This window comes from Streptopelia decaocto (assembly GCF_964273445.1).
Source record: "Streptopelia decaocto genome assembly, chromosome: 21".
Taxonomy (NCBI): Eukaryota; Metazoa; Chordata; class Aves; order Columbiformes; family Columbidae; genus Streptopelia; species Streptopelia decaocto.
The window spans coordinates 3,207,465-3,234,745 of NC_138676.1; the positions used below are offsets into that span (position 1 = coordinate 3,207,465).

Here is a 27,281-nt window from a genome sequence, read left to right on the forward strand (position 1 = left end):
ATATATGTTCCATGTACTCAGCAGCTTTTCTACTCACCCGCAGGCAGGAAAATGAAGGCAGGAGATGATTTGGCTTGCAAACAAAGCTCTGTCTTTGGATAGGTGACACCCACCTATTCAGAGAGACGGTGAGAACAGGGGAGGCTGTGGGACCCTTCACTTCAACCCCAAAGATGCTGGCACACCATTAACATCATGGGATGGAGCGAGTCCAGCTAAAACCCCATGTCTGGTGGGATGGAGCAGTTCTTGGCTCAGACAGATCCAAAACACTCACATTATCTGCCTGCCCTTCCCTGGCAGGAGGCAATCAGATGTTCTCCAGGCTGAAGGTAAAGTCCCGACACCTCAACTGGGCTCATCCCCTGCAGCTGGAGAAGATCTACCAGATGGTAGGGCTGGAGTTCCTGGGGCAGCAAAGACTAACCCTGGCTTGGTGACCTCGGGGCTGGGGTACGTGGAATGGAGATGCTCTTATGGTGCACATAGGGACCTTCGTTCTGCTCCCTTTCCCATCCAAAACCCAAACAGAGCAGAGGTGGGGAAGGGAGGAAGCACAACAACCTCCCCATCTTGATCAGGAACCTGGCACAGCTTCAAAAATAAGCTCCACTCCCAAAACGTCCCAGGAGCCATGGGCTGAGCTGGATGCTGGTGCTGTGCGGTGGCACCTCTGGGACCATATTCCACCCTGGATGCTGCTGTGGCCTCTGGGATAAGCTCGTCCTGTTGAACACGGCTGTTCTGTGGGAAGAAGTTCCCTCCCAGCACCTCGAGATGCTCAAGGCTGTGTCCTTTTCCCCTCGTACCTCCACTCCCCATGCTGTCCGTTCTCTCTTTGTGGTCCTGTCACCATCCCCAGACACATTGCACTTTGGCCCGCAGACAAAAATCCCTGATTCACCGAGCCCACAGTGCAGTCAGATGATTATTCTGGGTCACAGGTTCAGCTGCAAGGCACACGACTGAGCAAACCACGGCATGGGACGTGCTGGCACCGAAACCAACCAGGCTGCAGCCTGTGGGCTCTTAAGCAACAGTCTTGGCTTATATTTCGTATATGCACAATTTCTTAAGCTGTGCTTGCAGCCTTTATTGATGCTTGAAATCACATCAAAACCAGCCTGGCTATGAGAAGGCCTTAATTTTACCATTAAACCAAGTTGGAGAGCTGGGAAGGAGCGTGGGCTGTGAGGACACACGGCACTTGAGTGCTTGCTGGTAGCTTGGCATTAACTGAAATATCCACCCTTTCATCTGCAGGGGAAAAAGGCCCATTGGGCACGTTCCTGGGCAGCCCATCCTGATGTCAAAGTGCTTATTGCTGTCAATAAATCTATTCCTCAGCCACAGATGGTTACTGAGGAGTCTCCATCGCTCTCCTTTTAGCTGTCCTGCTCTAAAAAAGATCCCACCCATGATGAGATCCTTTTGCTTCCCAATGATATCAGCTGTCCCAGCATCTTCCCCCATCCCAAATACTGTTCTGTTTGGTGGGCATGGGGAGACACCTGTATATTCCATACAGTGTGTGCTGGGGTCTCAGAAGATGGGACATTAAGGGTATTAACACTTACCAAATCTCCCTTTGGTGACCCTGGGGGCGCAGAGAAGCTGAGAAGTGGAAATCACTCCTTTGCCCCTCGGTCAGAGCCACCGAACAGGGCTGGAGTTGGGATGCACTGAGAACTGGTTCCCTGGGGGGAAAAGCACCAGGTAGCCCTGGTCTGGGGACAGAGATGCTGGGGCCGTTGGGGTGGTGGGTCTGGAGGGTCACAGCACCAATCTCAGCACTGGACTCACCTGGGCTGTGACAAACAGAATAATATCTTCCTGGAGAACCAAACACTCAGCTGCCAAACAGCAGGTCTGCTGAACTGTCCCCAAGACCAGCGCGGAGCACAGGACCTTTCCTCCTCACTGCACACCCCTGCCCCAACCAGAACCCCCCCTGGGGGTCCACAGAGCTTCATCCTCCCCCTTCCCTTCCAGCGGGGCCCCGGCAGCATCCCTGAGGGGCCGGAGCATCCCTGGGGGGCTGCAGCCTCCCCCTCCCCGCTGCAAGAATACAAGTGCAGAGCGTGCCCCCGCTGCCATCCCGCACCCCCCCACCGCGGTCCCGTCCCTCCCGGCCCGGGGAGGCGGCGGCAGTCCCGGGCGGAGCGCGGTTCTCCCGGCCCCGCTCCGCTCCGCTCCCGGCCCCCCGCACCGGAGTGGCTGTTGCGGGGCCAAACCGCGCCCCGCTGCCCCCCCTCCCCGCTCCACACGCCCCCCTCCAACGCCGTATATAAACCCGAAGCGCCCCACAAGGCAGGTAGCGGCGGGGCAGGCGGCTCGCACGGCCGCTCCGCTCCCCTCCAGCCCCCGCCGGGTTTTGGGAAGAGGAGGAGGAGGAGGGAGGGAGGGAGGGAGGAAGGGGGGGGCCGGCTGCTGCTTTTTCCCCCCCCTTCATCCCCCCCCACACCGATGCCGCCGGCGTGAGGCTGCCGGGACGATGCTGCCGCTGCTGCCGCTGCTGCTGCTGGGCGCCCCGGGGCTGAGCTTGCCCTCGGGGGGGGCCCCGGCGGACACCGACCTGGTCACCCCCCTCCGCCTGGACCCCGACATCAACGGGCGGCCTTACTACCGCCGAGGTCCCGCCGAGCCCCCCCGGGGAGAGCAAGCGGTGGTTTTCCAGCTCTCGGCTTTCGGGGAGGATTTTTACCTCCACCTCACCCCCGACGCCCATTTCATCGCCCCCGCCTTCGCCACGCACTACCTGGGGGTCGCTCCCGGGGCCGCCCGCCCCCTCCCCGGTCTCCGCCACTGTTTTTATTCCGGGGATGTCAACGGCGATCGGGAGTCCTTCGCCGCCCTCAGCCTTTGCGGGGGGCTCCGGGGGGCTTTTGGCTACCGGGGGGCTGAATATGTCATCAGCCCGTTGGCTGGGGGGGCCGGTGGAACCCATCGCCTGCAGCGCCGCAGCCCCGCTCACCCCGTGGGGACCGGAGCATCCCGCTGTGCCGTGGGCTCCGGGCTCACCCCCGGGGTGCTGCAGGCGCTGGACAAATATCGGGGACGCGGCGGGGGGAAAGGGGGTCGAGCCAAGCGCTTCGCCTCGGTGCCGCGTTACGTGGAGACCTTGGTGGTGGCCGACGAGTCAATGGTGAAGTTCCATGGGGACGACCTCCAGCATTACCTGCTCACCCTGATGGCCACGGCCGCCCGCCTCTACAAGCACCCCAGCATCCGTAACCCCATCCAGATCTCCGTGGTCAAGTTCCTCCTCATCGGGCAGGATGACAAAGGGCCCAAAGTCACCAGCAATGCCGCCCTCACCCTCCGCAACTTCTGCGCCTGGCAGAAGAAATGGAACAAGGTCAGCGACAAGCACCCCGAGTACTGGGACACCGCCATCCTCTTCACCAAGCAGGTGGGTGCTGGGGGGGTGACCCAGAGGGGCTGTCCCTAATTTCAAGGAGCCCTGCACTGTGCTCAGGTCTCTTGCCACCTGCACCCCACCTCTGGAGGGAGCTGGGGGGGCAGGTTTTGGCCAGCAGCTCAGGGGGTGGGTGAGCCAAGGCAGGTTGTCCCCGTGGTTAGAAATCTGCATCTCCATCCCCTGCCTGCTGGCGGGAGCCTCAGTGGCCAGTGCCTGGTGTCTCTGGCACCCCAAAATGTGGGGTCCGAGCCCAGAAGAGGAGGAGCGTGGCCCCCGCTTCCCCCTCCCCGGCTGGGAACAGCTCACGGTACCACCTGCCAAGTGAAAACCTCTCCCTGTTTCCTCTGACTCATGGTCCTCCTGAGAACCTGGACCTCTCCTCCGTGCGCTGGCTGCTCTGCGTGGACTCGGTTCAGGGCTGGAAGAAAAGCACCAGAGATACAGCCAGCGCTTGCAGCTCTTATTTTGTGGGGGGAGGCTAGGGTCCCCCCCCTGCTGGCTCCATCCCTGCAGTGGGAGAGGAGCCGATTTCTGTGCCAGGATGAGCTCTGCACGCCCCCCACCCTGATAACCTGGGTGACATCGAAGTGGTGACACCACTCCCAGAGCCTCCCCCCAAATGCTCCTCTTCCCCATCTGAGCATTGGGGTGTCACAGCCTGCACTGCACCCCCAAATGGCTAATTTGGGAGGAGAAGGACCAGCCCAGCTCGAAGGGGACTGTCACATTTTACCCGCTTGTGTCCTTCCCCCATCCCTGCCCAGACGTCTTTGCGTTAGGGACAGATTGGGAACTCCCTTCAACAGCAGGGAGACTGTTCCCAAAACGTCTTTCCAGGTCAGGCACTCGTGGGTGGGAAGGATAAAACGTCCAGCTCACTTCAGCTGCCCCGAGCCTGGGGTCAGCGCTGGCTGATGATGTCCTGGAGCAGGAACGATGCTGTGCAGGACGTGTGAGACCTTGTCCCACCCATTGTCCTTGTCCCCCCTGCCCTGAGAAAGGGCTGTGTCCTAAATCCAGCTGTAAATCCTGCTGGAGCACAGGGAGGGTTGAACCCGGGCCGGCTGGAGCAGCTCGTGGCTGCAAAGAGGAGGAAACCTGTGGGGACGAGCCAGCTCCATCTCTGGTGGAAACCCGGTGAGGTCACCGGAGCCGCACGTGGGATGGATTCGGTCCCAGCGATTTGAAAGCTGTGGATCGCGGCCGGGCTGCGTTTTTTTAACACGTTGCTAAACCATCCATTCCTGAAATCCCCAGAGTGAGCTCGGTGCAAAGGCACACGATGGAGGAGACATCTGCCTGCCTTGAGTGCATCCATCTGTGATCCCCTGACACCTTGGAGCTTATCCCCCTGCCAAAAAGCTGTTACATAAGCCCCCGACTTAAATTTCATCTCAAGCGCCGTTGATAGGCAGTTTCCAGTTGTGTCAAGGAGTCGCTGATGAACAGGGCTGTCCCCTCCTGCTCGATTTTGCTCCCTCATGATATCGGTCGTGCTGGATTGCGGATTTGCCTTTGGAAAGCTCGGTCCCGCTCAGCCGGTGGGTGCAGATCTGCTGGGAACCGCAACCATGGGACCTTCACCTTCCTACCAGAGCCGGTGCTTGTCGGAGGGTTCTGCAGACCATCCAGCCTCCAGCCACGCTCTTGGAAGTCACGTCACACACCACAGCAAAGGGCTTGGCCAATCATCCCACCCATCCTGAACCTTGACATCCCACCAGCAAAGGTTTGCTGTACGTCTTTGGCCTGCTGGAAAACCAAAGGGACGTCGCACCAAGGAACATCTGGCTGCAGCCAGATGCCACGGGGGAGTTGGGAAAGCCAAGGCTCAGCTTTTTGGAGTGGCTTTGGACACACGTGGGAAGCCTCCACAGTTGGGAGAGTGCGTCCGAGCTGGCCCCTGAGTAGGCGAATTAATGCAATAGCCACAAGGATCCTCTCCAGCTGACCTTCAGAACATCTCAAGAAGTTCACGAGGGGTTGAAGAAGTGCCCGTGGATGAAGGTCAGGCTGGCAGGAGAGCCCCAATGGTGCATCAAGCAGGTTCCTTGGCATGATGTGAGGGGCACCGGGCATCCTCCCTTTATTTGGGCTGGCAGAGGGGACGTTGGTGACGGTGAGCACACTGTGCAAAGGCAGAGCTGGCCCTTTGCATGCCGCTTTCCCACCTTCAGCCCCTTGCATTTCTCTCTTCCCTCCGTAGCTCCATCCTTGCGTTGCCTCCCCTCCTGAGCGGGCTGGACCCCGGCAAAGCAGCAGGAGGTGGTTTTGCGGGGGTCAGGACCCCTCATTAGAGCCCAGGGATGCTGGGCTTAGGGAAAGACCTCGTTAAGAGCCGCTCGTTGGTGTATCCCCGCAGGCGAGGTTCAGAGCAAGAAGTGGGTCAGTGTGTCAGTGCAGGTGTTGGGCTGGGGGCCAAAAACTCGCCGCGCCATTGAGGAAACTGTGTCTCTTCAAAGACCGGGGAGCTGCGGCCACCTCGTCCCAATGATGCTGTGTCATCCCCCCCTGCACCCCATCTTCACCCCCAAAACCCTGGGACTGCCACAGGGGAGAGCACGAGGCTTGGGCAAGCTGCATCCCTGGGTTAGCTCAGCGTGGCGATGGTGCTGGTGGCATTCTGGGACAGGGGACCCTGTGCCCGGGCTTGCCAGCCCCATTTAGTCACTCTATACTTGCCGGTGGTGGCCCTGCCACCAGGGATGTGGGGTTGTCACCTGCTTGTCCCTGCCAGCATCAATGGGGTCAGGGATGTGGCAGCGTCCCAGCCGACAAGGAAAATCATTGCAGAGAGCTGAACCTGGTTGTGTGACGAGGTTTTCCACCAGACCCAAGCATTTCTCTGCCTCATTTCTCCAGAGATCAAGGTCTTGTCTGTGTCTCCAGACTTTGTAGCCACAGGTCTCCTGTTAAAGCCATCTCAGCCCTGGCTGGGGCTCTCTGGAGTTGTCGGGACTGTTATTTACCCACGGCCGAACCTGCCTGAGCGGGAATGCCTTCATCTTGGAAACCTCGCTGGAAATGTTGGCAGAGCCGCTCGTACGAGATTTCGAGCAACCCAGGCGCTTTGGCTGGGCGAGCGCTGAGCATGAATCACGCTTATTTATAGCATGGGAGCACCCGGCGAGTCCCTTACGTCTTCTTTTCACATGGAAAGCTGCTCTGTGCTCCCTGCACAGTCTCTCCTGCAGCTCCCGGCCCGGCTGGGATGGCACCGAGGGGTGGGGATGATGCTCCAGCCCTCCCAAGCCACTGAGACACCCCAAAAGGGGAAGGCGGCATCCGAGGACAAGGCTATCACCAGGCTGTAGTGGTGGTGCCTCTTCAAACAAGGACTTTTTATTTGCACGAGCACCTTTGGAACCCAAAGATGGGCAGATCCACCTACAACAAGACCTTTCACGTCCTCTGCCCTGGCTCCATCCACATGGGGTTCAGTAGTACTTGTGCTGGGGGTGGTTCCTTCTTCCATCAGCTGGGCTTGGTTTCTCCTCAAGGGATGGCTGCAAAGTGTCTTGGAGAGACAGGAGCCTTGGGAACCTCTGGACCTGCTCCAGGGGCTTCTTGTTGCTAGGAAGGTGTTGAGAAACGAGGTTGAGAAATGGCTCAACTGTGAGCCCAAGGCTGGGTGCCTCCCAGTCCACCCATTAGGGTCTGGTCCTTGAGCTCACAGTCAAGAACGGAGCCAGATCTGACTCCTCTGGGCTGAAACGGTGGCTGGAGGAGACACCTGGGTGGGAAAGGCTGTTGCTGGAGGCACGGGAGGATGCTCTACACAAAAAGCATCCCTGGTGCCAGATGCAAACACATCTGCAGCCTGGTCCAGGTCAGGGTGAGGTTTCTTTACTCCAGCATCTCCCCATGGGGTACCAGGGTGGGGATGGGGAACCACGATGCCCAAGCTGGTCCTAACCCCTTGTCCCCATGCAGGACCTGTGCGGTGCCACCACCTGTGACACGCTGGGGATGGCGGACGTGGGCACCATGTGTGACCCCAAGCGCAGCTGCTCAGTCATCGAGGACGACGGGCTGCCCTCGGCTTTCACCACCGCCCATGAGCTGGGTAAGGCTCCCCATCCTCTCTGGAGGAAAACCAGGAGCCGTCTGTGTTCATTCCCTTTGTCCTTCCTTTCCACCAATGGCCACGCATGAAGCAGCCAGGACAGGGATGCTGCTGGCAGGGTGGCTTGTGTGTGCTGGTCCTGCCAGCGTGTGGTCCGAGCACCGTCCTTCCCCTGAGCTGTACACAGCCATTGCAACCCTTGCAAGGGTCCCCCCTGCTCTGTGCCTCAGTTTCCCCCACTGCAATAAGCTGTAGGGACCCTAATAAGTGGGGTTATTCACGCTGTTCCTTCTTCATCCCCCCCGCCCAGGCCATGTTTTCAACATGCCCCATGACAATGTGAAGGCCTGCGAGGAGGTCTTCGGCCGGCTGAAGACCAACCACATGATGTCCCCTACCCTCATCCAGATTGACCGCGCCAACCCCTGGTCAGCCTGCAGTGCTGCCATCATCACCGACTTCCTCGACAGCGGCCATGGTGAGCCCTCCTGTACCCCCTGCCCTCTTACCTGCGGGAGCGGGATCCGTCCCCATGGCTGGGTACCTGGATGGGCTATAGAACAACTCTTTTCCCCACTCTGCAAACAAAAATTAGAAGGAAACGGGGAGTTCGGCAGCTTTTCTGCATCAGGCAGGCTCCTGCTGGGGTGACATCTGCGGGGGACAGCTCCATCCCACATCACCAAGGGATGGAGTCACTTGGGTCGGGGATGCTCCAACCTCAAAGGCATCACTGGGGTAGCACTGGGTCCCTCTGGAAGTGGGACAGCTTTGGCCAAATCACCACCCCTCACCTCCCCGTGGCGATGCTCTCCCTCCCCACGCTGGTCCCTACAGCCCCAAGCGCCCCATTGACGCCCCCATCCCCATCCCCATCCCCGCAGGAGACTGCTTGCTGGACCAGCCAGCCAAACCCATCCCGCTGCCCGAAGACCTGCCGGGGAGCAGCTACAGCCTGAACCAGCAATGCGAGCTGGCTTTCGGGGTGGGCTCCAAGCCCTGCCCCTACATGCAGTACTGCGCCAAGCTCTGGTGCACCGGCAAAGCGCGCGGGCAGATCGTCTGCCAGACCCGGCACTTCCCTTGGGCCGACGGCACCGGCTGCGGCGACGGGCGCTTCTGCCTGAAGGGTTCCTGCGTGGAGAGGCATAACATCAGTAAGTACAGGGTGAGTACCTGCGCCGTCAGCCCCAAAACACCATCCCGCGGGGGTCACAGCGAGGTTTTGGTATCAGTGCCGGCTGAGCTTCCCCATGCGAAAAGAGATGGAGACCCCTTGGGTATCGAATATTCCTCGAGGAGGGATGATGCTGCTCTGCTCCGTCAGCACCAGGCAGAGGTTTTGCTTGTGAAGGGGTGGCTTCGAGTCTGGAGTGTTATGGCAATAGTTTTATTTTCACAGATGTAGTTGTGTAAAACTTCAGTTAGGAGATGAAAATAAAGTTAGTGCACTAAGAAAGCGAACTTTGGCGAAAAGCTGGAGGTGAAGGGGATGCAGCAGACAGACTTCTGAGCGAGGCCTGTAGCCATAGGACAAGGGGTGATGGTTTTAAAATAAAAGAGGGGAAATTCAGGCTGGACATGAGGAAGGAATTTTTACATGGAGGGTGGTGAGAGCCTGGCCCAGGTTGGCCAGAGTGGTGGTGGATGAACCATCCCTGCAGACATCCCAGGCCAGGCTGGACGGGGCTCTGAGCAACCTGAGCTGGTGAAGATGTCCCTGCTCATGGCAGGGGAGGCACTGGGGAGCTGGGAAGGTCCCTTCAGCCCAAACCGTTCCATGATTCCATGATCCCGCGCTCTCACCCCGTCGCATCCCCGCAGGTGGACGGCGGCTGGGCCAAGTGGGCGCCCTACGGGCAGTGCTCGCGGAGCTGCGGCGGCGGCGTGCAGCTGGCCAAGCGGGAGTGCACCGACCCCGTCCCCGCCAACGGGGGCTCCTACTGCGAGGGCGTCCGCCTCAAGTACCGCTCCTGCAACCTGGAGCCCTGCTCTGCTGCAGGTGAGGTGCACGGACCTATGACAACCCCATAAAACCAGCACTGGGCTGGTCTCTAATCTCATGCACATCCTCATTTTTTATTTTATTTATACTTTTTTTCCAGTACCGGGAAAGAGCTTCCGCGAGGAGCAGTGTGAGGCTTTCAATGGCTACAGCCACAGCACCAACCGCCTCACCGCCTCTGTCTCCTGGGTCCCCAAGTACTCGGGTGTCTCGCCCCGGGACAAGTGCAAACTCATCTGCCGGGCCAACGGCACCGGCTACTTCTATGTGCTGGCACCCAAGGTGGGTGAGGGATCCTCAGGGTCAGCGTTCGGGCTCTAGGATGACTCCAGAGCACTTGGAAATTAATTAATTTTCCTTGCCTGGTGGGAGGTGTGGTTGTAGAGGACGGGAATCCATGAGGCTGGTGGGAATCAGCCTGTACGTGTCCACTTATTTACTCCAGGGCTGTGGAAGGTCTTCCTCCAGGTTTGCAAAGGTGCCTGTGGGTTATTCCCATAGTCCTGGAATAGAGGATGATGATTATGGTGCTCACTGTTGTGCAGGTTGTGGACGGCACCCCTTGCTCCCCGGACTCCACCTCGGTCTGCGTCCAGGGCAAATGCATCAAGGCGGGCTGCGACGGGAAGCTGGGCTCCAAGAAGAAGTTCGACAAATGCAGCGTGTGTGGAGGAGACAACAAGAGCTGCAAGAAGGTCTCGGGCTTGTTCACCAAACCCATGTAAGTGTTGAGGGACCACGTGTGCTCCCGCATCTCCCAGCTCTGCTTTTTTGGGGTGGGTGCAGGAAGGTCGTGGAGACGGTGATGGGGCCAAATGAGCAAACTCTCCTGGTGCTGGTGTACATCACTGTCTGGAGATCTGGGCCAGCTCTGAAGGAGAAGCAGGACACAGTTAATGTTCTATCAGCTTCTGCTGATGGAATTATTTCTGGTACATCCATATCGTTGAACCAGAGCTGAAGCATCATCTCAAAGCTGGTAGACGAAACTCAGCGTAGGGAGGAGACTCCAAATGATCTTCACGGGGAGGAAGGTGGGAAGATCTCAGGGCTGTAGCTGCAGAGCTGTGGGCTGAGGACACATCGTAGCGGGATGTCCCCTTTCCTGATGGCCTCCCCTGCCCGCTCTTCTCTTCCAGGCACGGCTACAACTTCGTGGTGGTCATCCCCGCCGGCGCCTCCAACATCGACATCAGGCAGCGCGGCTACAAAGGGCTGATCAGCGACGACAACTACCTGGCGCTGAAGAACGGGCAGGGCAAGTACCTGCTGAACGGCCACTTCATCGTCTCGGCCGTGGAGAGGGACCTGATGGTGAAGGGCAGCGTCCTGCGCTACAGCGGCACCGGCACCGCCGTCGAGAGCCTCCAAGCCTTCAAACCCATCCAGGAACCCTTGACTTTGGAGGTGCTCTCCGTGGGGAAGATGACGCCTCCCCGCGTACGCTACTCCTTCTACCTCCCCAAGGAGAGCAAGGAGGACAAATCCTCCTACAAGAAGGACGGCAAGACCCCGCCGGACCTCAACAACAGCGTCCTCAGCCTGTCCAACCGCTTGGACGGCGGGCGGCCGAGCTACAAGCGTCCCTCCTACAAGTGGGCGGCGGGCGGCTGGGAGGCTTGTTCCGTCACCTGCGGGGACGGCTTGCAGAAGCGCTCGGTGGCTTGTCGCGACTCCCACGGCCACCCGGCCGCCGAGTGCGACGCGGCGCAGCGCCCGGCCGACGTGCGGCTGTGCGGGGAGCCCTGCCCGGCCTGGGAAGCCGGACCGTGGTCCCCGTGCTCCAAAAGCTGCGGCCGCGGTTTCAAGAGGCGGGCGCTGAAGTGCGCGGTGCCGGCCGGGCGCTCGCTGCCCCGGGAGAGTTGCAATTTTCGGAGGAAGCCGCAGGAGTTGGATTTTTGCACCTTGAGGCCGTGCTGAAGGGGTTTTTGGCGGTTCCTCTGGCTGGATGCAGGCAGGGGGTGGGAGAGGGGGAGATGTCCATAGCACATATCGAATGGGGAAAAAAATATGAAAGAAAAAATAGGAAAAAATATTAAAAAAAAGGGAGCTGGGTGTAGGGACGGAGCACGCACACCCCACTCACCCTGGACCGAGAGGGATTTTACCGACCAGGTCGCTCGGAGACAGAGCGGGAACGAACGTCTACCTCGAAGCTGCCGAACGATGCAAAAACCCACTGGCGGAGGCTGGAAATGGATGGGGGATGGATGGGAACGAGGAGGATCGCTGGATGGATCCCAGGACAGGCGGGGAGATGCCCCAAAATTGCACAGTCGAAGCCTCCCCCGTCTTCCCAGGGCCAAACCTACCTCCTCCCACCCTGAACCCCGAAACTCATGCAAAATGGGACCAAACAAAAGGATTTACCAATGCAAATGATACTGTCCATAGACCGGCGTGATGAGCTGTTGGTCCTGATGCCTCCAGGACTCGCTGGCCGATGACTTTGCAGTCCGGGCTGGAAGGTGGCGGCTTTATTTTGATTTTCTCCTCATGTTTATGACCTGACCAGTGTAGATTGTTTTTTTATGGTGCTTAACTCTGTAATTGTTTTTAACCTCCTTCCTCCCCTGTGGATGTAAACCTTGTGTCGTGGGGATGGCGTTATTCCCAGCGGGCTCTCACCTGGCTGAGGTTTTCCTATGGTGCTTTGGGATGGGGCTGTGTGAGCATCCAAGATGCTCCTTTACTCCCCGGTGCAGGGCAGGTTGTAAACCCGCCTGACATTTTTCAGGGCTAAAAAGGGAATTCCAAAACAAAAAAGCAACAAGCAACTGTACTGTAGTACCACGGCGGGGTCAGGCGCAGCCCCGCCAGTCGCCGGTACGTGAATTTGCTGTGGAAATGGTGCTCGCTGCTTAATGGGACCAGTACGGCATGCCCAGACATCCCACCGCCCCCTGCCCTTCGATCTTTGGGCCACGTTGGGTTATTTTTGAGATATCCTGAGCTGAACTCTTGCAGAGCTGGGGCGGCATCCCCAGCGTCACTTTTGAGCTGCAGGAGCAGAAGATGAATTCGGGTCTGGGGTTTTCCTGGGAAAAGGGGCTCGGCAGGGTCAGGCGTGCACAGAAAAGACTGAGCCACTCGCTACCCAGAGCGTCTACAGCCAGTTTTCCCCCCCGAGGTTCCATGCAAGGGTATTTTTGGTACCTCAGATGGTCCTGTAGCATCGTTGTGGTCAGAGGCTGTTTTACTGTCCTCCACACCGCCCTCTTCCCAACGAGCCTTTAATGCATCATTTGAGTCTCTTGCTCAGATCTTCCCATCAGGGACCACTTCACTTTGTTTTGCTTTTCCACTGATGAAGGTGCCTCTTAATCTATGAGCTGGGACCAGTTGGAAAAGACCTTTAAAATCATCAAGTCCAACCATTAACTCAGCGCTGCCAAGTCCACCACGTCCCAAGAACCTCATCTACAATGTAGATCCAACCTCCCTGGATTTATGTCATGCCTTTTCGAACACAGGAGTATTTTGGGTCTCTGCGCTGCTCGACAGAGCCAGGAGCAGATGTTGCGGTCGCTCTGCAGGGGACGGGATTCAATGTTCTTGGAAATCCCTTCCAGGTCTCCATTCCCATGAACGTATCACCCATTTTTGGAGGGTTTTTCCCTGCGTAGCCGAGCCCGCTGCGCTTTGGTTTGGGGACAGAGCTCCGAGGAGCTGCCCTTTTGTGTCTCGCCATCCGAGAGATGGTTTTGAAGCCACCAAGAAATCATCACCCTTGTTCACGGTGGGAGCGATTTCTTGCGTGCGGTTCTTTTGCCGAGTGTGCAGCAAAAGGACGGAGATGCCGATTGTACTGGCTGCTTTGTGTATACCATGTATACTAAATATCGATCTCTGCTGTTTGTGCGTCAATAGCAAACCTGAAATAAAACCGTATTTAAAGTCACGCCTGGTTCCCAGCGGGGGACGCAGTCCTGGCTGTGTTATTTAGTTTGTGGTTGCAGAGGGTTTCTTGTCTTATTGTGATCCCGGCTTAGCTTATAAATTCAAGGAAAAATCAAACTTTGAAAGCCTGACAGGTTTATTCTGACTCGCTTCTGCTACTGGATGTTATTGGCATAAAAACCAAAAGCAAACCCAAAAAAGTGTGGTGATGGATTAGTCCCTGCAAGCCCTGGGGCTCACCAGCACCGCCACATTAAATGCACAGGGCTGGTTTGGGAAATAAAGGATCGATTGCCTGTGTCTCTCCACACAAGAAAGTTCAGTTTCAGCATGAACATTTGCAGAGGGGGGGTGACACAGGTGACGTCCCACTGCATCAACCTGGAGCCGCAGGATGCGGAGCATCATTTGCTGTGGCCAAGAGGACGGGGTGGCTTGAGATGCTGTCACTGATGGTTCTCAGGCTTCCTAGTTTTCTGGTACTGAAAGGATTTGTGTTTTACTCCCCTTAACTGTGAATTCCTCTTCTTTGGATTCTCTGATGTCTGATAAAAGGCTGAACCAGCCACTTTTTGCCTTCAGGGGCCACGGATGCATCTTCCCCTGCATCCTCCAGCTCCGTGAAATGTGGAGGACACATGTAGCTTTGTAAACTTGGCTTTGCTGTGATGAGGACGGGGTTAAAAACAGAGAGCGCTGTGGGGTTTTGTGGAAAAGAGACAAGACAAGACGACAACCTACAAAAAAGACCCTACCAAAACCCAAAAGACCTACCCGAGTCCTCTGCTAGAATAAGTGCATTTAATTCCCCTGGTTATTTTAGCACCCCATTCACTTTCTTTGCCCCTTTTTTGTGCATTTCTCCAGGTATCTGATTTTGGTCACCATCGGAAAAAGATGCTGGATTAGACAAACTTCTGCTGTGACCCAATGCACCTTTTTTACATCTTAAGCTGCTAAAATGACAGCTGAAACTCAAGAAGCTTGAAAAGAAAATGAAAAGGAAAAACAAAACAAAAGGGGTTATCTGAAGTGTAATGTCAAGGAGAGAAAACATGGAGGTTTGTGCTGGTGTTTTTCTGGTCCAGGGTGCTTTGACGTGGCTGTGGATCCTCTCCCTGAGGCTGGGATGCTGCCTTGCCATCACTATTGCTATTATTATTATTTATTATTATTGTTATTATCAGCTTTTGCCAAGAGACAAAAGCAAAACCAGACATAGGTTGACCCAATGCACCTAATTGATAACACATGTCTCGCACAGAACCTCTCCCGGGGAGGGGGGAATATTGGGCGAAGGGCTGGGGCGTGCGCGGGGAACACGGGGACGTTCACGTGAGGACGGGGATGCGAAATCAAACTCTGATGGGGATGCAAAATCAAACTCACTCGGATGTGCAGCGGGGATGGGAGACCCGGCCCCTTTCTCCATCACCTCTCCCGGCACTGAGGACAGACTGTGCCGGATGCAGCCGGCCCTCCCCGAATCTGGCTGGAAAAACCCGCTCTCCACACAGAAAGTGCTTTTTTTCCCCCCCATTTTTCCCAATACAGATGAGTTCAAGCATCTCGGTGCCAGGGGACCAGCTGCGGCGACGGAGCCCCCGGTGATGGGGACCCACGCTGGCTCCTCGCACCAGACTAAACATCCCCCCATCATCCTCCCCAGCCAGCAAACTGACACGTTCCCACAAGCATTTCTGCTGGGTTTTATTTTATATATTTCTTTTTCCTAATTATGCCAGCGCCAAATTTGTCCAGCCAACTACTCTGGCAAGCAGACCTCGTGTATTTATGGCTCCCACCTCCTTATGGCACGAGCAATATATTATCTTTTTGGAGGTCTCCATCACATACTTTTGCTCCTATAAATGCAGAAGCTCTGAAGAAGCGATGGCAGGAGGAGAGCGAGACGCTGTTGGGCGGCCGAGGGCCGTGTCGGCATCTCCGAGGGAATGAGCTGAGTAAATCAGGCAGCTGTTAAAAATCATAATCCTTAACTAGGTAAAACCCCTTGGAAATCGCAGCCATGGGGCGAGCGGTGAGAGCTTTCCAGGCCACTCCTGGGGAAGGTGCTGCGTTTGGATTTAGCCTAATTAATATCAAGTTCAGCCAAGCAAGCTTGGGAGGCGGATGGTCTCCCAAACGGTTATTTAATGGGGCTTGATTATTTATTTTTTAAAGCTTTATTTTTTTTTTTTCCTTGTAAATGAATTTAGTGCCGGCGAGAGGTGTTGGATTGGCAGCTCTGGAAATATAAGCCCTCAAGGAGAAATGTTTTGGAGTCGTGGAAGGAACAACACTGTACGTAATGCAGGCACAAGGGTAATTATTCGCAGCAATAGCTGCTTTTTGCCTCCAAAATTAAAAATAGACACCACGGGCATTCGACGGAGCATCTGAGACACTTTCAGGTGGTTGGAGCGCTGGGCAAAGCCCCAAATACCCTCTGTCCTGAGCCACCCAGGGCCACGTTTCCGTGCTTAATTGCTATTAACGCTTAAATGCCGCACATTTTTCCCAGCCTTTAAGCACATTCTTAATTCTGAGCAGGCGCTTCGGTGTCTCCCTGCATGCTGGAAGTTTACACCGAGCCTGAATCAAAGCCTTTGGGGTGCAGAGAGCTGAGAAAAATATCCTAAATATTTTTAATTTAGGATCACACATCACGGAATCATTGGGGTGTTTTTTCCTTGCTAATATACTGCTTTGGTCTTTTCTGCAGCTCTATAATGTGTATTTTCAAAGTGCACCGGCTCTGGGTATTTCAAAGCAAGAGCCCAGGCTCTGGAGAGCAGAACCACATGTTCCCAAAATCACGGTCACCGCGAGGACCCCATGGTCGTGACAGCGCTAATTAAGGCTCGCTGTGTTCTTAACGACATGTGTTGGCCAGAAAAAGCCCCATACACTACAAAAACACAGGCATGAGATGGAGGGGAAGGACATCTGGACAAGGGATGGAGGGAAAAGCATAAGATGAGTAAGAGTGGACTGAGTCTACTTAAGCCTGGTCTATCTGGGCATCTTAAAAAAATCACAGGGACTTTGGGGAAAAAAAACCCAATATCCCCATGCTAGATGTTAAGTGAAATTAGGGAGACTAAAGGCCACATCTTCATCCATCTTTAGGTACGTCTGGTATTTAAGGGGAGGCAAAAATCTGGGCTTAGGGGTCGTGCAGGATCAGCGCTGCCTTGATCACAGGATTCCCCAGGTGCCCATTGACCCCCCGGCTCCAGCACTTACTTTGGAGATGAGGAGATATTGGGCGGAAAAACAAACAGGGAGGAAAACGGGCACTGAAAGACAAGGAGAACCTGGCTGCCTTTTATTTTTATTCCATTTTTTTTCTAATCCCAAAGGCAGCAGAAAAAGGAGCGAGCGGCGAGAAAAGGAAACAAGGAGAAAGAAGCAAAACAAGGGAAACCTCAAGAGATATTTGTTAATGCAAAGCAGCTGTTACCCCACCTGAATCCCGGGTTTTCTGGCTTTTCCGCCACAGTTTTTTTTTTTTTTTGTGTAAAACTGTTTGAAATGTGTGTCTTTTTGAAAGAGAAAATCTTCGGCTCCTTCGCTTTTAAACTTATTTTAAACTGCTTTTGAGGAGGAGAATGGGAAGCAAAAAGATGATACGGATGCTCCTTATAGTCCTTAGGCCCAACAACATCTCGTGTTGTGGAGCGTAGGGGCTGAATATGTCAATAAAGGTGGGACAGATGGGGGATGCGATTCAAGCCCTGGAAAAAGGCCCTAAATTCCCCTTTCTCTGGGTAACAAGTCCATATTTTGGGGGGATAAATCCTTTCCACAGCAGCCACGAGATGTTTCAGTGCCGCTGTTTGCTGGTGTTAAGGTGAAGCTCCTCTCTTGAGCCTTTAGCCTGTTGTTTTACCTCTTTTCCCGGGATTATCTTCAATTTCTGCGGGTGCCTCCTAAAAACAAAGTAGGTCCTGATGTACAAAAAAATATCATTCTATTTTTCCTAAATGGAAAAATAAATCCAGTTTTGGTGCATCCCGAGACGCTGTGAAACTCTCACAGTCCTGAGGCGCCACATCTTCCCAACCAGGTCCTGGTTGTGCCTGGGGAAACACTGCTGCTTTATGTTATATATACAAAGATATTGTGCTTCTCCAAGGAGAAATATTTGCGGTTGGCTCAAAATATTGTGAAAAACAAGGCAAAGAATGTGGCAAAATGAGGGAAAGGGAGGAGCGGGGCTGTCCCAGGTGGGGAGATGCTCCTTTCTCTGCCTTCTGCTGGATTTTCTTTGCTCAAGCGACACGGGCAGCTGCTCACAGCCCACATCTGTCACGAGTTTGGGCTCCCCGAGCCCACATCTGGATGCAGCACTTATTTCTAAGGCATTTTCACATCTCGCCGATGAGATATCCCGTATTTTTGCTTCCTGGAGCAGTGGATTTGTGTGCTTTTCCCCCCTAATCTCTCATCTCTGAACTCTGGGGAGCCGATAATTAAAAACTTCCCTCTCTTTTCCAGATTAAGGAGCGCTCCTCGAGGAAGCCGACAGCCGCAACGAAACCATTCGCTAAGATAACATTATTTCAGGGTTGTGGCTTCTTTCCTACACTCTCCTTCCTCGGGGATGCTCCAGGCTGCAGCGCTGCCTCCTGCATCCTTCGCCTTCCCTTCCTCGCCTGCTGCGGATTGAAACCTCTTCCTTTACACCCTCTTGGCACATCCCTGCCGGCTAAACACGAACATCTGCTGGGATTAAATGGGTTAGCCGGGAGTGTTTGCGATCTGCGCTTCCATGTTTACTCATATCGGGCTTGTTTAAAGCCCGTTTGACAGGAAAATGGATGCGCGCGGTTTGGTGATGACTCAGGGCGATCTGGCTTCTCCTCACCCCCGTTGTCCTGTTTCAGGACAGCAAACCTGTCCATAAATCCTCCTGGATGCCACTGTTCCCCTAAAAAGGTGAAAATGAGGGTGTGGGAGAGAAGCAGGAGGGAAAGAAATATTCACAGAGACCCGCTGGATGTGCAACCACAAATTGGGACACTTTGAGCTTTCAGCAACTGCTAAAGGATTAGGGGAGCACAATAGATGCGCCTTATCCCAAATTGTGCAAATCACATCCCAACAAGCCCTACAAATGCCCAGGAAACATGACCTGCTTTCTTCGGAAATCCAAATATAACAAACAGCCTGAGAAAGGGGCCACTCGGCAGATGGGATTTGGACCTTTTTGGGAAGCTTTCTGCTTCAGCCGCTGGGAATCCAGGCTGGGAAGCTGATCCCTGCGGCTGCAAAGCTGCAAACCCAGGAGGTTTGGGTAGCTTGGGAAACACAGAGTTACGCCTTGCCCGGGACCTTGGACGTGAGCCCAGCTTTCATCTCCCTTCATTTAAGCCGTGCCACTAAGCCCCTTCCCCAACTTGTGCCTTTAGACCTTGCCCTGCTAAGCCCAGCTCTGCGAGGCCAACCCAAGTCCCACAGATGGGAGCCGGACAGATTAAACAGCCCCAGCCATACAGAAAAAGGCACTTTCTGTCCCAAAGCCACGTCCTTTGGGCCTTTGCTCCTCCAAAGGACTCTTGCATCCAAGCCAATGTCATATCTTCTCTCATCAAAAGCTTTTCCTGGCACTCGGTGGCTTCCTCCAGCCTTTTCTGGATGTCCCCGCTCCTGGGGACATCTTGCACTCATCAGCACAACCCCCGCCCTCCCATCGTTGCACAACGTGGGTCGAACGGCGGGACCTGGGAACGGGACGGCGTTTCGGGCCAATCTGTTCCCAATAATCCTCCCGGGCAACGTGTTTATCTCCTTTGCGGTCCCTTGTGTAATTTCTATAAAACCAGGGCAGCAAAGCGCAGAGAAATGCTGTGGCTGCTCAGATTTCCCCAAATGTCACAATCTTGACTAGGGACAAAAAGAATGGGGTGAGTCTTACACCAATTTTAGGGAAATTTGGTGAAGATGGCAGCGATCTGCGATCAAAGCTGGGTGGGATGGATTTTGGGCAGTGACAGCGGCAAAGCCGATGGAGAGGGGTGAGGCTGAATCAAAGGTCTCTGCTGGGGTTTCAAACTACAGAACTTATAAATCTTTATTTATTTTCCCCCTTCTGCTGTCTAAACCAACAGACCAGGTTGAAGGAGGGAAGCAGGGGTTGCGTTGAGTGTCTAGTGGGTCCCAAACTCCCGCCGCGGGGTTGGATTGAGGTGCTAAAATAAAGGTGTAATTTTTGGTTGTGCTTTAAGCGTCTCTGGATGAGAGGAACGCGGGTCACCCCTGTGGCGGTGCCTCCCCAGGGCTTTGCTTTTCACTCTCGAGTGTTTAATGGCTCGTGTTTATGAGAGCTAAAAATATTTACTCAGGGAAGAAGGGGCAGAGGAGAGGGGACATCGCTTGAAGATTCTCCAGGCCCTATTTGGAAAGAGGTTTCTTTAAAAATAATGTGGTATTAACGATCGAAATAAAGCGCAACCAAACAACAACCCAGCGCTGAGCGGAAGGAAATCTCTGCACAACCCTGAGCTGGGTGATGGAGACCAGGTCCTTGGAGTCCTTGCCCATGTTTCATGGTTTATGTTGTTATTTGAGCTTTCCGCAGTGGTTCACCCAGCCTGTTACAAGCTCTGGTTTGGGTTTTTTTTACAGCCTTGCAGGTTTTACCCAGAGCGTCTTCTGGTTGGAGGGAGTTTTGGGGTGATCCCAGTGCAGCCAATGATGGTAACTCTCCGGAGAAAAGGGCTCGGACCAAACCCAACTGGGGCTGCTGGAGAAAAGCAGGAGGGATTTCGGCACGGTCTGGGTGCCGGCTGGCTGGGTTCTTGCTCCCGACTTGCACATTAGAAATATGAAGTGCTAATTCTCCTCTCCTTGGGGTTATCTGCACGGGCAGGGCACCCTACAGAAAAGGGGGGAGACTGAAAGCATGGCCAGTTCAACTTTATTGCTTTATTTTTAAAGGGCATTTTGTTTCCAGCAAGAAAAGGGACCAAACCAATGACGTCCATCGCCCTGAGAAAGGAACGCCTGTACCCCACTACCATAAGACCCTTTTTGTGTGTCTGAGCATCAGCGACATCGTATGGGTGCCACAACGCGCTGACGTACACAATCTGTGCATTGTGCGAGGCATTTCCAAGGGCGGGTCGGGGCCCGGTGGCAGCGCGACCCTCTCCATTGGCATCAGCTCCTCGGGGTGATCAATGGGGTATTGTCTGCCGGGAGCACCAGGCGACATATAGCAGCTCGGAGAGACGATGGAGAGGTCAAGAATGTAAAGATGACCTACAAGTCGTTCACTTGTGCTTTTTTACATTGTGTGTTTTGCTTCAAGTCCAGTACACCTTGCATTTAGGAGCTGCTAAGCAGCAATATTCAACAGCAAAACCTGACGGGAGGTCATGAAGGAGCTCAGCGTGCAAGAGATGGCAACAAGGACAGAGAGATGCCCCTTTTTTTACAGCCAGAACCAGGAGAAATCGCTCCTGAAGTCCCACCTGAAAGCCAAACCTGCGACATGCCAAATGACTCCCTAAATGTCAGTGTTCGTTCCTCAGTGATGCCGGGATTTGCTGTCACGTGTCCACAGGCGAGCAGATACAAGAAGAGGTCCTTGCACAGGGTACAGGGGTGTTTGGGGGTGACAGGCTCCCCGGTGCCAGCAGGTTTCAGGGTAAGCGGTGACAGCAGCTGTGTTTGTTGAATCTGGAGGTGTTTTGCAAGCCAGGAGCACTGCACACCCAATGGGAACCTCCCGCGACGTTTAACAGGGACGGGGTTGGGTCCGGAAGGAATCTAAATGCCCACAGACCCTGTGAACATCTGGATGCAGACCTGAGCTCCTCCCCGGTCCTCAGCCGTGGCTGTGATCACATATTCTGGGAGAAATAAGCCTCAGATATCCTCGTGGCAGCTGAGGAATGGGCAGCTGGCACCTCCCATTGCACCTGGTCATGTGGGGAGGTGACGGCACCACCGAGAAGTACAACTTGATGCTTTGCTTGGCCTCCAAAAGAAGAAAAGCTGGGTTGCTGAGGTTGATGAGATCCCCAGGACACTCACCACTGAGTCTGGGGGAGTCTGATCAAAGGACGGGGTTTTCAGTAGATAACCAGGAGAAGAAGGAGGCAGCGTGGGTGCGGAGCGGTGCTCTGCTCCAATTCCTGCTTCGTCCACCCGGTGTGGTTTTCCCCCGCTTGAATTCCTCACATCTATTCGAGCCACATCTGACTTCTATCCCCGGCACATCTGGACGACTGGCTAGAGAAAACAAAAGTTGGGAGGACGGAGATAAGGTTTGTGATGTTGGAAATCTGCTTATCCCCTCGGTCCTGGGGGCCACCTGCAGCACAGAAGAAAACATCCATGAAAAATCACCGGTTTCTCCAATACGCCCAGGAAAACCCCGCTTTCCTGCCTATCTCACAGCACACCGATGTTTGCAGACAACATTTCCCTCCGTGCCCAGCACGGCCGATTGTTTTTGTGCGTCTCGGGCGGTGAAACCCTGCCATAAACAATGAGTCAGCTAATCCAAACCACACGGCCGTAAAACGCCCGAGGTCAACCCAGTGCACGGTCCCGATCTTGAAAAGCAGGATCGCATCTCGAGCAAAACCAGGAATAATCAGACACGAGCGGTCTCCGCTCATTTGCCGCTCTATCCTTCTTCCTTTGGGCGTTATTTCTCTCGTCATTTCACCAGGCTCCCATTTCTTTTGTTTCCCTATTCCTCACCTTTCTCCCTCCGAAAGATCTGGCTGGGATGTGCTTGCATGGATTAAAAACCCGAGCTCAGCCCGCTGCCAGCTCTGCCTTTGGCCTTATTGCTCCGGTTTCATGTTTGACTCGAATCCCACAATTTATCCGGCCAAACCGAATGGCTCAGCAACCTGCCAGAAACCTCAGCTTTTCCTAAGCCCTATTGAAGCGTTTCCTGCCTCCATCCCTGCACCTGCTGCCCGTGGGGATGCTGGTCCCCCCGGGGGGGACGGGATGTCCCCGGGGTGTCCCATGCCACCCTATCCCCAGGTTTAAGTTTAAAGGAGAAGGACTTATTATTAACAGTCTTTTCCTGCAACACCTGAGAGTTGAGAGATGCTCGCTCGAGGTTTAGTGATTCCAGTGGAACATCCAAGGCAGAAAAAGCAAATTATATGATGAGTTTTACCTTCCTGGGGTACTGAGAAATGTTATTTCCCCCACCCTGTATATTGTCTGAATAAACAAAACCCCAGGGATGCAAACAAGCAGCAAGATCAGGGTCCGAGGTGCTTGTGCCCCACTGCAATAAAAAGCTGCTTTCTTCATTAATGCCGCGATGTGTTTGAAATAAAGTTACCACGACGCAATAAACTGTTCCTCAGCTTGCTCTATTTGCAGTAGTACTTTTATTATTATTATTATTTAAAAATGCTCTTTCTGAAGAGCCTTTTGCAGGGGATGGACCACTTCATCCCAGCGAGGATGCTGCAAATTATTGAGCACCATCTGCTGGCACCTTATTTATTAACTCACTAATTTATTAACTCACCAATTCCGTGTATGTGACACGAGATGTCCTTTTCCTAATCAACTCAGCTCTACTTTGGGGAATTCAGAGCCTAAATTCATTAAATCAGTGGTGTCCTTCCCGAGCACAAGATGAAAACCAAGAGAGATTCTGCAGGATTCAGGACCCCAGTGGAAAAGGACATGAAGCCATTTCCTCCTGTATAAATCACGTCAATATTTCAGCTCGCTCCGAGGCCTAAACCGATGATTTCAGACTCAGATCTGCTGCTTGGTAATTCCTCCTGGCAACTGGCTCCATCAATCTCCAGCACAGGCACGTAACTCAAGCCTCTGACAAGTGCTGATTTACGGCTCGGGGTAGTAAATCAGCAGAAAATCATCGCAGTATTTGCTTATTTTTTTCCAAGCGGAGCCTGGAAAGGTCCTGGGAGCCAGCGCAACAGTGTTCATGCTTATTTTGGGAGACAAAACGTGGAATGGGTATAAGGGAGGTGATGGGAGCACAGAGTGGACATATACAGTAATATTATAGGGATTTACGCATGGGGTCTGTGGTCATGGCTCCCTCAAATCCAGGAGCTGGTTCTCCAGAGGACGTGTAAACCCACGTGAGATCCAGCTCTTATTGCAGAGGAAGCGGAGGGCAACGATGCCCTTCAGATGAATTAATTGTATAATGTCTAATGATGACGCCGGAGCAGCGTCAATGAGCCAGGGTCTGTGTTTCCCAGCATGTATGTCTGTCCCGCGCACTGTTCTGCTGGCAGGAAGGGAATGTGACATTTTCATGACATCAAAGCCCCTCTTCCCAGCCTGGGCTGTGTGATCCGAGCCGAAGCGCAGCCTTAATCCATCATCCACAAAAAGGGATGTTTGTATATTTGTGTAAAATGACAGACTGGAGAGACCCAGAGCTGAAAACCAGATGCTTTCCCAAGAAATTCAAAGGGCTAAAGGTTTAGAAACACAGGAATGCAAGAAAGACCCTGTGAAGAAAACATCATTGCGGCCACGGTCTTTAAAAACATTGCTCCTTGGCTTTCTGTGGGGCTGCTGGGCTGCGAATGGCAGCGTCTCCCTGAGCATCTTTTGCGGAGGAGACACGGGGAGATGAGATGACATGACCAAGGTCACACAGTAAGTCAGTGTCGGAGTCGGAAGCAGCAACTTGTGGCCCCTCTGGACTAAAGGACGTTCTTCCTTTTCAGTTCCCGACTGTTTCACTGTAAATAAGTCATTAACGCAGCCAGTTAAAGCAGCGAGTCCAAAGAAAGTGCAGAAATCAACATCCGCCACCACTGAGAGCTCATTCGCTTTCCAAACAAAGATCCGTCAGGAAGGGGAGACATCGGAGGAAAAGGTTTGTTCCTGTAAACAGCCTCTTCATCACACTGTCCCACTGGTTCCTCCCCGGGTGAAAGTAAAAGGCAAAGGCTGAAGGGCTGAAACCCGTCCCAAAGCCCTACCAAGCTACGAAAGCACACGGTGATTTCGTCCCTGGCTTGGATTTCTGTATTTTTTTAAATGTAATTGTTTGGATTTGCTTATAAGCAGGAAAAGCTGATCTCACTATAGCTGAAAATTCCCCCGGGAGACCTGGAGCCGTGAATCCGATGTCTAAAAAAGATGGGCAGCGTCTGCGGTGCTCCCGCATCCCGCGGGCACGAGCCAAAGGCCTTCGCACCCTCTGCTAAAAATCACCCGAGATGGATTAAAATCCATCTGTGTGTTCCTGCAGGGCCTTAAGAGACCTCAAAGAGCCCCCAGGAGGAGAGGGGTGTCCCCATTTCCATCCCCGATTTCCATCCAAAGCCCACGCAAAGAATCCTGTTTCATTGATGACACCGTGATTAGCCACGTGTACAACGGGGTTGACCACTGGTATGTGTGGCAGTGCCAGAAGTAAATGAAACTCTTCCCTTAGGGGGGAAAAAAGGGTCAGTTGCTTTTGGCTGCAAAATTTGCCAATTTTTCATGATTTTTTTGCTTTTTTACCCAAAATGCCTCCTTGGAAAACGCCTCCGCGTTTTGATTCAAAGCAAAATGAAGCCCACGCTTTTTGATTGTGCAAGGAGAAAAAGGATACATTAAAAAATCATTTATATTTTTGAAAGCTGCGTAATTTTAGCCAAAGATGGGGAACGGAATTTGAACAGGATCCACGGCCATTGGAAAGCCTTGAGAGGATTTCGAAGAGTCTGCTGACAAGGGAGTATTCGGCTGTTGACACCTTGGAGATGCAACAAGTTGAGCTCACAGCTCCAACACGAATAAGCAGCGAGGAGGACGACAGGCAGCGATAGGTGCTGGAAAAGCACCGATCCAGAATATAATCCTGGTGTGCTGGGATCTGGGGGGTTTCTGCCTTATCCTGAGCTTGCAGGCTGCCGAAAATAAAGGTTGGAAGGGATGGTGGGGGGAAAAAGAGCATAGAAGATAAAAGGATAGAAAGAAACACTGTTTTTTACAATTTAATTTCCTTCTTTGAGTAGGAGCTGCTCTAATAATATGCACAAGGAGTGAATAATACTTTCAAATATTCCCAGAGAATGAATAATATGTAATAATATTCACAGAGCATTTATTTGACTAATTTCCCCCAGTGTTTTTGGACCAAGATCTAACAGCCATAGGTCTTGAAGGGGAGATTTTCCTTTGACTTCCTTGGGTTTGGATCAGGCCCCAAAACCCAGCGAACCCGTGTTCAAAGCGGCATCACCAAAGGGTCACCCAATATACCTCCCGTAAATGCTTGGGTCACTTTTCCCTGCCGATCCGCAAATCAATTATCTGCCAATAAACTCAAACAGAAGCGGTTTGGCCAGATGTTCCACAAGGGCCTCAGGGAGTTGTGGCGCAAAAAGGGTAAATTGGCGGGGCGGGGAGGGAAAAAATAAAGTATATTAACATCCCAACCTTGTTTGCCTACGTCAGGCTCCGCTCAGTGGCCACAGCAGCTGTGCCCGTGTTCCAGAGCGAGGTGCAGCGCCAGGAGCGGGATATGGGAAAAGACTGTTTGCAAACACAGCTGGATTAAACCTTTATTCCTTTTAAAATTACATTTTAATGCGTTGGCTGCTCTGGAAATGTCAGCAGGATGCGCTGGGGCTGAACAGGTTTGGGGTGAGTGTCCCCAGGGCACCTTGTCAACCCCGTCCAGAGTGGCCAGGGTGACCTTGGGACATCTCTGTCCTCCCCAGCCCACCCGTCCCCATCCCCCTGTTATTTCCAAGCCACTTTTGGCAGCACCCAGTTACCTCTGACTCCTGCAGCTCCCCATTCCGGTGCTGTTGGGGCTCACCAAAGGGTTTGCTCCTCTTCCAAAAACATGCAGCCACCTCTCGGAGCGTTTGGTGTCCTCGGGGCTTTCCGAGTTGAAGAATCGCCGTGAATTAACTATAAATTTAAAGGTTTGGTTACTTTGACAGCATAAATTAGGGCAAAACGTGTGCAATTCACGCTGCTACTCCAGAGCCAGGAGGTGACACCTTGGTCCACGATGCCACCCAGACCCACAAACCTCAGCGTGTGTCTCAGAGGGGACACAGGTAACCCCGGAGAAAGTGGAGATTTACAGATAAGGCAGAAGGACCTTTTGTTTAGTTTTGTTTTCTCAGCTGGAAAGAGAAAGAGAAGACAACGTTCCTGCAGAGGAAACACCGTATTTACTTTTTTTCTGTTGTTTTTCCTTTTTTATTGTGGTTGAGCTGAACTGCACCGAGTCACTTGGGCTCTCTCGAACGCAGGATTTTCTCACTTTCCGGTAAACTGCGGTTACCATGGAGAGCGCTGGGACAAGCCAAATGCAAAACATTGGAAACTACACCCAAACTCACCGCAGCCATATCAAACAGTTAATTAGAAAGACCGTCCATGTGTTTCCCATTCCCTGGAACGGTTTGAATCAATCGCCCCATGATTTATCACCTGTTTTCTGTGCGAACGGTTCAGCTCTGCTCTCGCGCATGTGTTGGGAAGGGGATTTGTGCTGTGCGGTGAAGGAGGGATGGGAGATATTAAGGACTTTTGTTTAAAAAAAAACCCAACGTAATCATCAAATAACCAATTCTGCCCCTTCCCCCAGTATAAATCTCCCACTGGAATGATACGCTTTGGATCTTAAGATTTCCAGCCTTTGGCAAACAGGGGAAAAGGAGAGATGGGTTTTGCCTTGCTTTGATTTTGGAGAGTGGCGGATCACAGCGCGCCTGGCCCTTCCCGGGCCGTGTCCGATGGAAACTCAGCCCAGCGTGTTTCCCCACGGCTTTGTCCTTTCCCACGTGAAGTCGGGAGGGTTGGTGGGAAACAAGGAAAGGAGAGAGGGAGAAGAAGAAATCCAAACTGCCCACGAGCTTTCCTCTTGCTGCATGAGGTTGTCCCTCCCCTAAGTG

At 53.6% G+C, this 27,281-nt stretch overlaps 2 protein-coding genes across 5 annotated transcripts in view; one reads left to right on the plus strand and one right to left on the minus strand.

The window, feature by feature from the left end:
• The first annotated feature begins 2,330 nt into the window (after positions 1-2,330).
• Positions 2,331-13,662, plus strand: ADAMTS15 (ADAM metallopeptidase with thrombospondin type 1 motif 15). The gene is made up of 8 exons (XM_082070281.1): positions 2,331-3,412; positions 7,355-7,487; positions 7,798-7,965; positions 8,372-8,655; positions 9,312-9,489; positions 9,593-9,774; positions 10,038-10,213; positions 10,632-13,662. The coding sequence occupies exons 1-8, from the start codon at positions 2,495-2,497 to the stop codon at positions 11,410-11,412; spliced, it is 2,820 nt and encodes a 939-aa protein (XP_081926407.1). The 5' UTR covers positions 2,331-2,494; the 3' UTR covers positions 11,413-13,662.
• A 6,665-nt stretch (positions 13,663-20,327) lies between these two features.
• The window catches only part of SNX19 (sorting nexin 19), a 109,068-nt gene continuing 102,114 nt past the window's right edge, over positions 20,328-27,281 (minus strand). For 2 of the 4 annotated variants that reach the window (XM_082070193.1, XM_082070192.1), the window contains exons 18-19: positions 26,148-26,286; positions 20,328-21,636 (exon numbers count right to left, since the gene is read on the minus strand). The gene's annotated coding sequence lies outside the window, so the exon portion shown is untranslated. Of the gene's footprint in view, positions 21,637-25,228; positions 25,275-25,806; positions 25,903-26,147; positions 26,287-27,281 lie in introns of those variants that run through there. The other 2 variants (XM_082070194.1, XM_082070195.1) reach the window with 2 other exon arrangements.

Coding starts and splice junctions, on each gene's coding strand:
- ADAMTS15 (XM_082070281.1), top strand. CDS start 2,495: ATGCTGCCGCTGCTGCCGCTGCTGCTGCTGGGCGCCCCGGGGCTGAGC. Junction 3,413..7,354: donor CCATCCTCTTCACCAAGCAG/GTGGGTGCTGGG, acceptor GTCCCCATGCAG/GACCTGTGCGGTGCCACCAC. Junction 7,966..8,371: donor CTTCCTCGACAGCGGCCATG/GTGAGCCCTCCT, acceptor CCATCCCCGCAG/GAGACTGCTTGCTGGACCAG.